The sequence below is a fragment of the Giraffa tippelskirchi genome, chromosome 3, assembly GCF_054371585.1.
Source record: "Giraffa tippelskirchi isolate mGirTip1 chromosome 3, T2T-mGirTip1v1.2.pri, whole genome shotgun sequence".
NCBI classification, from domain to species: domain Eukaryota; kingdom Metazoa; phylum Chordata; class Mammalia; order Artiodactyla; family Giraffidae; genus Giraffa; species Giraffa tippelskirchi.
This window is the reverse complement of record NC_137277.1, coordinates 136002178-136014590: the sequence shown is the minus strand read 5'-3', so window position 1 is coordinate 136014590 and position 12413 is coordinate 136002178. Positions and strand designations below refer to the sequence as shown.

Sequence of the window (12413 nt, the reverse complement as noted above, 5' to 3'; positions counted from 1 at the left end):
TCCACATGCACAAATCTTTCAAGAAAGGAGATTACAAAAATAGAAATCAAAGTAGAATACAAGGGAGGGATTGCACTACTGTCCTTCATCTTCCTGAAACTTCATCCCTTAGAACAAATAAATTCAGAACCCCTCTATTTCGAGAATGACTCAGTTTGGACTTCTCTTCCTGATCTTCAATGCAAAAATGCACAAAATAATCTGCTTCCTCAAACCTATGCATAATATATGAAGCTCTGATAATAGTAGTGAATGTGCCAGGCATCCATGATCTGCCTTTTCTGTGGGGTCATCTTCTCTTTTAGACTCAGGACATTAGAAACACCTGAACTAATCTCAAGTAAATCTTTAAATATCTGGATTCCTTGTTCAACTAACAAAATGTGGTGCTAGTTTCTAATTTCCATGGAGTACCATGTGTCAAGGGTAGTCCCAAGGGCCCTCAAAAATTACCACAACAACGGTTATTATTTTCTAATTTCTCATATGAGACTTTCACTTCTTACAAAACCAACACGATCTCAAGTACTTGGAAAACAAGTTTCCTCAGAAATGTAAGGGAGGAGAAAACTGGTTTTGTTCTTTTTCTTTTTTTGTTTATTTGTTTATCTGTCTTTTACCTGGGATAGAAAAACACCAGGAGACAAAAAGCCTTGATCCATTTCAAAGAAAAGTGAAAGAAATTCATAATTTCCAAAATTAAGGAAATTCTTGGGGAAAGAAGCAAACAAGTTTTCTGAGACAGACAACAGAATGTTTTTAAAACTTTCTTTTCCTCGTCTGATCCTTTTGAGAGACAGGTAAAAAATAACTGATGATTTTTTTTCTCTCTCTGTAGCCGGGTAATGGGGCAGCTTTTACTAGCCTGTCTCTCAGTCATAAACACGTTTTAATGGACTGACACATGCTTAATAATACAGGTAACACCTGAATGCTTTAGAGCCAAGTGCCACTGGGGCCTGTACTTTATTAAAACTGCATTTTGACCTGAGGCATACAAGTCTCTGCACTCAACCATCTCACCAATTAAAGAGAAAAAGCCCAGTGCCAGCTCACCATTTTTCTTCTTCTCATAAGGATCGAGGTTTAAATTTTCTAAATCTACACATGAAAACTGGTATGTTTCTAAGATACTAACTCATCTCTCATGACTGGAAATCTTGGAAATTTTATAAAAGTCCCAGGAGTGTGCAAATTCACTCAGTTTTTATGACTCTGAGGAGTGAGGCCTATTTTTGCCAGAGATCTTGAGTTGGTGTGGAAGAAAGAGAAACTTGCTAAATAGCGTCTCAGCACTGTGTCAAAGGTTTAATCCATTTAATCTCATGGTAGTTCAGGTGGTAAAGAGTCCACTAGCAATGCAGGAGATCCAGGTTTGATGCCTGAGTTGGGAAGATCCCCTGGAGAAAGGAATGGCTACCCACTCCAGTATTGTTGCCTGGAATTCCACGGACAGAGGAGCCTGGCAGGCTACAGTCCGTGAGCTGTAAAAAGTTAGACACAACTGAGTGGTTAACACTTTCATTTTCAATCACCATCACAGTCTCGTAACATAAAGATTTTTTTCCATCTCCTATTACAGGTAGATGCTAAGATGGTCCCAAAGACCCATGACTCCTGCTGTGTAAACACTTGTATAATCCCCTTGACTTGAGCAAGGGCTAGATTTATTCTCTTTTCTAATGAACAGAATATGTTGAAAATGATGGATGCTACTCTTGCTATGAGATACACAAACACCACGGCATTGTCCTGAGGGTTCTTTTTCACTCTCTCCAAAGTCACTCACTCTGGGTTAAGAGTACTGCCCTATCAATGAGGCAACCTTCTGGAGAGGCCATGGGGATAAGTTTGGATCTTCTGAGGCCTGTCAACAGCCATGTGAGTTAGCCTGCACGCAGAGTTAACCCTGGTTGAAACTTGAGACGACCGTTACCCCTACTACTGATTGTAGCTAGAACCACCCAGTCAGGGGGCCTCTGGATTCCTGACTCTTAGAAACTGAGACATAGCACTGCTGTTTTCAATCACTACATGTTGGCATAATTTGTTATGCAGCTATAGGTACCTGATACACTCTTACATGGGAGACAAAGTTAGGAACTTAATCTAGGGCCACAGGCTAATAAGGGGAAGAGGCACCTTTGGAACCTCCTGACTGACTTGCAGACCCAGACTCTTCTGTCATTTACAGAGGTTCAGTGGGTTTTTTTGTTCATCCATTGACTCTGAAGCTTTCCCATAGTCTGACCCGACCTTAACTACTAAATTATGTCTTTTGCTCCCTAACTCAAATTTCTCTAATTTATTTGGATGACAGAGCTCACAGTCCAGTGGGGGAAGAAAGATATTTAAATTAAAGAAAGATGCAATATCATGTAATCTGGGAAGGATATTGGCCCAGAAGAGGGGGTTTGATTCAAACTGTAGAGCCAGGATGGCTTCTCAGAGGATTCATGGACCTAGCCACCTGCCTTAGCCTCCAATCCAATGCCTGCATATAAGTCTGACCTTTGTAGGTACTCATCACTAAGTGAACATGCTGTTTCTGGAATGACAGTAATATAACAAGTAGAGAAGGAGGGAGAAAATTTCATAGCTCCATGTTAAAGGAAAGGCAGATAGAAGAGTCAGGGTATGGTTCATACCTCTGTTCCATATTGCTACACATTAGGGCCTAATTTATACTGATGTAAAAGGAAGTGCTTTCCAATCTTCATAGATAAAGGTTAAGTGATCATATGAAGTGAAGTAAGTCAGACAAAGAAAATATCATATGATATCACTTAGATGTGGAATCTGAAATATGACACAAATGTAAAAATCTACAAAACAAAAACAGACTCATATACTTGGAAAACAAACATGGTTACCAAAGGGAAAATGTAGTGGGGAGAGAGGAGTTTGGGATTAACAGATGCACACTACTATATATAATGATCAAGGACCTAGCGTATAGCCCAGGTAACTATACTCAGTACTCTGTAATAACCTAGATGGGGAAAGGACTGAAAAAGAATATATATATATATATATATGCATATATATAACTGAATCATTTTTGTATAACCTGAAACTAACACAACATTGTAAATCAACTATACTACAATGTAATTTTTTTTTTTAAGAATAAAAAAAAATATTGGATCTTCAAACCTGAAGTTTGTGAAGACTGATTATCTCACATCCCTGGGAGCTGCAGCCTGTATGTTTTGGTCAGAATCTAAAACATGTGTCGACTTGGCTGAATAAGAAAGTGATCTAGAAGTTGTCAGCAGACAGTACCTGTGAGGATTTCAGCTGCACGTTCTGTCATTTTCTGAATCACGAGTCTCAGGGTTCCATCCTCCAGACTCAGCAGCAGGGTCCCCGAGCCCTCAGAGAGCATTGTGGACAGAAGGAGGCCATCCTTGTTCCAGGTTCGAAACTGGAAACTCACTGAGAGCCCATCAATTTGGGGGGTACCAGGCAGCAGCAAATAACTGCTGCTGGAGTTGACAAATGTGATGGGAACAATTTGTGGTTCGGAGCAGGAAAAAGTGACATTGCCCTGGAAAACAATAAAAATCAAATATATAAAAGCCATTTTTTATTCTGCAGTCTGACAGCTGATATAAACAATCATGTGGAGCTGACCTTAATTTCAGGATTATTCCACATTCAGCAGTAAGATCTTAAAGGGAAAAATATGTTAGCTTTGTTCAGATATACCCACAAGATTGTTTTCCATTCCTATTTTCTGGATCACAGTGCTATCTGCAAAAAAGGTCATCAAAGACCTAGGGCATGGAGGGATAGGAAACATCAGAAGTTTCTAGGGATCCAGAGGTAAAAATAATAACATTCATTCACTGAGTAATGATGTACTGCAAGTCAACTAATGCCAAGACCTGGGATACTTTTCAAAGTGGTACACTTGAGAAAATTTTGTTACAATGTGGAATGCCACTGACACCAGCTCCCAGGGCAGCCTGGGAAAATAAATAGCTAAAAGAGCAAAGGTTTCATAAGGAGATGATGCTTTCCTGGAAGGAAGTGGGGAAGGACAGGAGTGAATGTTGAGCCAGCCTTCTCAGTAAATGGCATGGTGTTTGCAAAAGAATGGAGAAATTAACAAAATGGCATTCCTGAAAAGTGAGTCATTTCTGAACTTGAAGTGGGACAGAGAGGGCCAGGGCTATGAAGGAGATGAGGCAAGACAAATGAATAGAAGTAGAGTTTAAAAGTCTTTTATGCTTGCCAAAGTTATTATACAAAGTCAGAAGCAGTAAAATGACATTGGCCATATTTTTAATGTATTAAGAGTATTTTTAGTAACATGAAGATTAAGGGGTGCATGAGAGGACCAGAAGTGGGGAGTATTAAGTGTGTATATACTAGAAGCAGGAAGAAGATTATTCTTTGCATAAGTGTGAGAAAACAGGTCAGTTTATTTGAGGAAGTTACAGGGAAATAAAGACATGTGTGTGTGTATATACATATGTGTATATATATACTCAGCTGAGCCATGTACTGAGTCACTTTTACCAGATGAATAAGAAGAAAGCCTGGAATACCTTCTAGATTATGAATAGCTATTACAACATGAAAGCCATTTGGAATTTTTATAGCCAACATCTTCTCATTTCGCACCACTACTATTTGTCTCTTTTAGATTCTAAACTAATCTCTACAATACCGTCAGTAAACTTATTCAGGTAAGTGTAAGACAATATTCTCCTCTACACAGTCATGGACACATCTTTTTTTTTTTTGGAAAAAAATATGTATTTTATTGACGTACAGTTGATTTGCAATGTTGTACTAATTTCTACTGTACAGTAAAGTGATTCTGTTACACATGGGTGTGTGTGGGTGTGTGTGTGTGTGTGTATATATATGAATAAATAGATACATAGTTCATGTTATTTTCCATCATAGTTTATTACAAGATATTGAATCTGGTTCACTGTGCTATACAGTGTCTTGTTGCTTATTCATTCTACATATAGTAGTTTGCATCCACTAAACCCAAGTTCCAAATCCATCCTTACCACACCCAACTTCCCGTTGGCAACCACAAGTGTGTTCTAGTCACAGACACATCTTAGTCCCTAAAAATCTCTCAAGGTCTCTGAATGATGCTAACTCTGCCTTTTAGAGTCATTCCTGTAGCTTGCACCACTTCGGGGTGGGGGTGGGGGTGGGGGGAAATGGCAGGAATTTCCTAAAGGGAATGCCCTGGGTTGCCTAGCTGCCTGAATTTAACTTCCCACTAAAGTGGTCAAGTAGTGAGGTTTGACACCTAGTACAGCTTCTAGTCTTAGAGCAGGCTAATCATTCAGCTCAAGCAGTCTCCTAATCCAGAAAAACATTGTTAGGTCCCAATTATGTTTGTTAGTAATAGTCCTGCACTGTTTCTACTGTTTCCCCATCTATTTACCATGAAGTGATGGGACCGGATGCCATGATCTTCATTTTTTGAATGCTGAGTTTTAAGTTTTTCACTCTCCTCTTTCACTTTCATCAAGAGGCTCTTTAGTTTTTCTTCACTTTCTGCCATAAGGGTGGTGTTATCTGCATATTTGAGGTTATTGATATTTCTCCCGGCAATCTTGATTCTAGTTTGTGCTTCATTCAGTCCAGCATTTCACACGTTGTACTCTGGATATGAATTAAATAAGCAAGGTGATGATGTACAGTCTTGACATACTCCTTTCTCAATTTGGAACTAGTCTGTTGTTCTATGTCTGGTTCTAACTGTTGCTTCCTTTCCTGCATATAGATTTCTCAGGAGGCAGGTAAAGTGGTTCGGTATCCTTATCTCTTAAAGAATTTTCTATCATTTGTTGTGATCCACACAGTCAAAAACTTTAGCATAGTCAATGAAGCAGAAGTAGATGTTTTTCTGGAACTCTCTTGCTTTTTCTGTGATCCAATGGATGTTGACAATTTGATCTCTGGTTCCTCTGTCTTTTTTAAATACAGCTTGAACATCCAGAAGTTCACAGTTCATGTACTGCTGAAGCCTAGCTTGGAGAATTTTGAGTATTACTTTGCTAGAGTGTGAGATGTGAGCAATTGTGCAGTAGTTTGAACATCTTTTGGCATTATTTTTCTTTGTGATTGAAATGAAAACTGATCTGAATAAATATATATATATATATATATATATATATATATATATATATATTTCAACACACACATAACCGAATCACTTTGCTATACATCAGAAGTTAACACAACATTGTATATCAACTACACTTCAATTAAAAAAAAAAACCTTTAAAAAAATCCAATTTTACAATATTTAGCTCTACCTAAACCATGTAGCAAGTGTTCTGTGTGGATAGATAATCTCGAAAGGTGGTCCTCATGACAGCAGGGGTCTAGAAGAACTAAAAATTTCCCCTTCTTTGATCAGTTCTCCCACATCTGATGAGAGGCCAGGCTGCTTTGTTCCACTGAACATATAATGGGCCTCACTATCTGTAAACAGACCAGGGAACCCAGAATCCCTTGAGGGGCCTTCAGGGGACATACAAAGTCCTGAGCAAGAAGATGATGGCAAGAACTTCATATAAATGCCTCAGAGATTCTGTTAAAATAAGGCTAGGTGTGAGGACCAACACTTTACTCACCAGGGAGCAGGAGAACTTGGAAGTTCATTGTCTTTGGATGGTTTCTCTGGGTCACTTCAGGCCGCGCTCCTTCACTCCCTCCCCCCACATTCTCCTCCCACTGTCCTCTGTTGTCCTGTGTGCAAGCAGCCTCCTGAACTGTCCAAAATTCCTTTGTTTTTAGAGCGTCTCCCTGCTGTGTTCTCCAGTGGTAGGTCCAAGGGTAAGTAGGAGAGAGAGATGGGAATGGATAGGAAATAAGTTTTACACCAAATCTGACCCAATTCTCCCAGGAAGGGTTTCTGGTTCAGCTTCCTGCCACACAACTGCTGGGCAGCCACCCCTGTCACACATCTGTCTTACTGTTCCTCACTGTGCATGCTGTTCGCTGAACCCAGGGTAGGCAAGGTACAACTGGGGAAGCTGGAAGAAAACTCGAGAAGCCGTAGGAACTGCACATGTTTATTTTCTCTGGGCTGGCGCAGCAGCCGTGCAGCAGACATGTTGTATTCTCTTGTGGTTGACCCAGCAGACACAGTCATAACACATTATGCATCCACAACATGGACGCAAGAGCTTTTCAGATGGAGCTTACATATGTTTATAGGACAAAAGTGGCCCATGGCCAAGTGGGTACATTGTGACTTGCATGCACAGTGCTGTAAGAGATCTCAGCTGTTACATAACCATGTATTCACAAAACCTGGGGTGAGCAAGAAGCTGTGAGGCAAGAGAGTACCACTACCATCTTGGTTAATTTGCTCTTTCCCTATACAATCCATCTCAGCTGTGCTGGTTGCTGGCAGACATACCAAAGTGTCAAGAAGCATTGATACCCCCATCCACCACAGTGGAGAGAAAGGAGAAAAAAAATAGCTAAGTGAAAAAGTACTGCTTTTGAAATCAACATGAATCATTTTCAGTATCACCATTTGCAACTTCAGAATCCTTCTCAAGATAGCACTGGAGGGAGTTCTCAGCAATGATTTAGAAAGAGCATGCAAGAAGATAATATTATTTAACCATTAAAAAGAATAAAGTAATTCCATTTGCAGCAACAAGTATGGATCTAGAGATTATCATACTAAGTGACGTAAGTCAGAAAGAGGACAAATACCATATGATATCACTAATTTGTGGAATCTAAAAAAAGTGATACAAATGAATTTATTTACAAAATAGAAATAGACCACAGAAATAAAAAGCAAACTTATGGTTACCAAAGGGGGAATCTGAGGGGAGGTAAATTGGGTATTAACATATTCACACTCTGAGCATGTACTGTCACTTCAGTCCTGTCTGACTTTTTGTGACCCTATAGACTGTAGCCCACCAGGCTCCTCTGTCCATGGGATTCTCTAGACAAAAATATTGAAGTGGGTTGCCATGCCCTCCTCCAGGGGAGATCTTCCAGATCTTGGGATCAAATCTGCATCACTTGTGTCTCCTGCATTGGCAGGCAGGTTCTTTACCACTAGTCCCACCCATAGTCACACTGCTGCTGCTGCTGCCAAGTCACTCCAGTCATGTCCGACTCTGCGTGACCCCACAGATGGCAGCCCACCAGGCTCCACCGTCCCTGGGACTCTCCAGGCAAGAATACTGGAGTGGGTTGCCATTTTCTTCTCCAATGCATGAAAGGGAAAACTGAAAGTGAAGTCGCTCAGTCGTGTCCAACTCTTAGCGACCCCATGGACTGTAGCCTACCCAGCTCCTCGTCCATGGGATTTTCCAGGCAAGAGTACTGGAGTGGGGTGCCATTGCCTTCTCCGATAGTCACACTACTACATATAAAATAACCAAGAAGAACATCCTGTATATCATAGGGAACTATACTCAATATCTTATAATAACCCATAACAGAAAAAGAATATATATATGTATATATATATATATACATATATATATATACACACACATACACTAACACAACACTGTAAATCAACTATAGTTCAATTTTTTTTAAAAAGGACATGAAATTGTAAAACAAAGAAAGAAGATAATGTACTTTAAAATAGTGTCAAAAGGAGTGGCAAAATAAGTCAACAACCATATTGTCTCCTATATACCAGCTTAAAGTATTGCTTCAACTTTTATCCTCTTCCCACTAAGAAGGATGTTCCATATCTCAGACTCTCTCCATTCTATTCTACATTTAATTCATTAGTGATTTGAATGCACATTCAATATTTCTCCAACATTGTAAAACAATGTGCTGAGCACAGTTTATAAGTTTTATATATATATAAAATATATATACAATTATATGAAATATATTATTACATATAATAATTATTATATATTATATATAATAAAATATATAATAATTAATATTATATATGTATATATATAAATGGGATCCTATTTCTTTGAGGTCTATAGTCAGTAAATGTACATTTATGATTGTAACTGGTACAAAGTGTCCCTGGCAAAATTATGCACTTTGGCGGTCCAGTCTTCAGGGTAAATCAACCAGCCCTGGTCCTACAGAAGAGATTGAAAGAAAGTCAGCATTAGCACCATGGTCGCTTTTCCACTACAAATCTTACTAGAGATACAGGGTCTTTTATTGTCTCAAAAGAAGGCCCCTCTACACTGCAGAGGGTAAATCCTGTGTGTCTGATGTGCCTCTCCTGACAGCACTGCCATGTCCTAGTTGGATGGCAACCCTCCACAGGATGATAACCTCACTAAGCACAGGTCACTGGTACCTATAAGTGGGGGCCTCTTTGTCCCCAGCATGGCAGTTCTTAGTATCCTGTGCTTCCATGCTCATATATGCTCATCATCTTCCATGCAATAAGGCATCTGGAAGCGCTGGCTTCATCTGTCCCTTGGGGAGCACCAAATTGTGTCCAATTTCCTTCTTTAGAATCCACCATAGCCTTTTCTTTGCAGTTGTAAAATTCAAAAGTTCCCATCCTACCACTTTTCTCAGAAAAAAGAGTTTGATTTCCATGGATGAAGCACAGAACTTTGAAACTCAAAGATTTGTTCATAGACCATCTTAGAGAGATTGCTCATTTCTATGGAAATACACTTCACTCTGTACCATTAACAACAAGAATTGTCCTGTTCCTCATCTGACTTATGAAGCTCGATGAGCTCCTAAGAATGGTCAGGACCTTAAAACACAAAAACCAAGTTTGTGTCAGTGGAGGAAGCAAGCCCTACTCATTGATTCATCCTCTCCAAGGTGGCCCTCCCTTTGAAGGGCAGAGGAAAACTTCCAGGTCATTCATTGCTGTGAGGAAACAGAACATGAGGTCTCACACAAAGGAAGCCTGTTCTAATCTGGAGGGTTATAGAACGCTTCCTTAGGGAGGTGACATAGGAAGTGAGATTTTACAGAAGAGCAGGTGTAACTAGTTAGAGAGTGAGGAGGAGTGTTATCTGTGCAGAAAAGGAAAGCATTTTCTAAGGTCGGAGGCAGGAAGGTGAGCGACATATACAAGGATCTGGCAGAAGGCCAGCAGACAGCTGTCTGGAAACTAGCATAATAGCAGGGAAGATGCAGTGGGAAAGACAGGAAGAGATGCAATCATTAAACCTTACACCATGTGGAGGTACTAGAACTTGACCCTGGGGAAGAAACGGAATAGGAAGGGGTGAAGAGAAAATGATATAGAAATAAGGCAGTATGGTTATATTGTGCTTCAGATGCATCCCTCAGGGAGCTGTAGGTAGGCAATAGAATGTGCTGTATGTAGGGAGGAGAAGGGTCAAAAGAGGATGAGATGGTTGGATGGCATCATCAACACAGCAGACATGAGTTTGAGCAATCTCTGGGAGATAGTGAAGGACAGGGAAGCCTGGCGTGCTGTAGTCCATGGGGTCACAAAGAATCGGACACAACAACTGAACAACAACGGAGTGTGCACTGTGTGCAAGAAAGGCTGCTCAAGGGTCATACTTTGGGCAACTATGGAGGTAATGGAGAAAGGACAGTTAAGGGGTTGTGGAGAGCTCTGTCTAGATACAAAGTGGGACAAATGGCAGAGAGTTTATAGGTAAAAGTGATAGCAGCTGCTGTGCAAGGTTCCAGGGGTTCCACTCTCCTCTGTCTGCCCAGGGACCTCAACCCCTGCACTTCAGATTGACCGTTGCCTTCATTGAGTGGTGGCCCCTCCCACTCAGACATGAAGATATTGGAAGTCCTTAAGCTCATTCATTCTATCCATGTGTGTGGTTACTATGGAAACCTGTCCCCTAAATATACTTCCTGCCTTTCTCCCTCCACCAGGAGTGACTTATTCAGGCCTCTGCATCCCTCCACTCCTTCTTCCAAGGCCAAGTGGATCTTTTTGCTAGTCCATTCCTGGAGCCTTTCCAGAACTTCCCCATCCCCAAAGTGGCTGTCTTCTCCACTGGTTCCCAGCGGTTTGTGTACCTAGACAATTTCTCTATAGATCCATACACATGTTAACATACACTTATCATATCTCTTAGACTGCCTTGTAATAGTTTGCTACTCTTTACTACTTGCATAGTCTTCCCATAAAAATTCATTTGTAATCTAGTAGAGAGCATCTGGCTTTGAATTCTGGGGGAAAAAAAAAGTGAAATTGTTCAATTTAGGCAGAACCAGATTCTTATCATGAATATTTACCAGGAAAACCATATGGTCTCTCTGATTTCTTAATTTTTGCTACCATAGCCAGGAAAATAATGGTAGAAGGTTGCTTTAGGATCAAATTAGAACATGGGCATCATTTCCAACATTGTTCTTGACTCATTTTTCTGTATCCTGATCTGCCACTTTTCAGGTGACCTAAGACCAGTCACCTTGAGAGTCTCAGTTTCCTTTTTTTCAACCTGAGGCTGGTGGACTGGTTAATTCTAAGATTCCCAGGAACCTGATTCTTTGTGCATCTGAGACTGAAAACCTGTATTTAAAAAAAATTTATTTTATTTTTGGCTGTGCTGGGTCTTTGTTGCCACATTCAGTCTTTCTCTAGTTACAGCCAGTGGGGGGTACTCTCTAGTTGCAGTGCATGGGTTTCTCCTTGTGGTGACTTCTCTTGTTATGGAGCATGGGGTCTAGAGTTTGAGCTCAGTAGTTGTGGTACATGGGCTTAGTTGCTCCATGGCGTGTGGGATCTTAACCACCTGACCAGGGATCGAACTCATGTCCCCTACATTGTCAGGTGGATTTTCAACCACTGGATCACCGGGAAGTCTTGAAAACTTATATTTGTTCATCTGTCTTTTCTTGGAAAGTGTGATAGGCATCATCAGAATCATTTCCAGTGTTGGCGTGAGAGGTACAACCAAGTACCTGCATTTTAAAAGACTGTTTTTTAAATAATGGTTTAAGAAAATCTAGGCCTTTTGCCTACTGATTGCTTTCTAACTGCAGGAAACACAGCAAGAGTCTCCATAGATTATATATGTGTGTGTGTGTGTGTGTGTGTGTGTGTGTGTGTATGTATGTGTGTGTGTGTGTGTGTGTGTGTGTGTGTATGCATATATATATACATTAAAGTAAAAAAGCAGAAGATAATACTGGTCCATTGCTTTTTTTTTTTTTTTCTTTTTTTTTTTCTTTTTTTTTTTTCTTTTTTTTTTATTTATAAATTTATTTATTTTAGTTGGGGGCCAATCACTTCACAACATTGCAATAGTTTTTGCCATACATTGACATGAATCAGCCATGGGTTTACATGTGTTCCCCCTCCTGGACCCCCCACCCACCTCCCTCCCCATCCCATCCTTCTGGATCATCCCATTGCCCTGGCCCTGAGCCCTTGTCTCATGCATCGAACATGGAATGGTGTTCTGTTTCACATATGATAATATACATGTTTCAATGCT

At 40.2% G+C, this 12413-nt stretch overlaps 1 protein-coding gene across 3 annotated transcripts in view; it reads right to left on the bottom strand.

The window, feature by feature from the left end:
* CNTNAP5 (contactin associated protein family member 5) overlaps positions 1 to 12413 on the bottom strand; it is a 982292-nt gene that overhangs the window by 436171 nt on the left and 533708 nt on the right. For all 3 annotated transcript variants that reach the window (XM_081576090.1, XM_081576091.1, XM_081576092.1), the window contains one exon: positions 3286 to 3550. In XM_081576090.1, coding sequence (XP_081432216.1) covers positions 3286 to 3550 — 265 coding nt within the window. The remainder of the gene's footprint in view (positions 1 to 3285; positions 3551 to 12413) is intronic.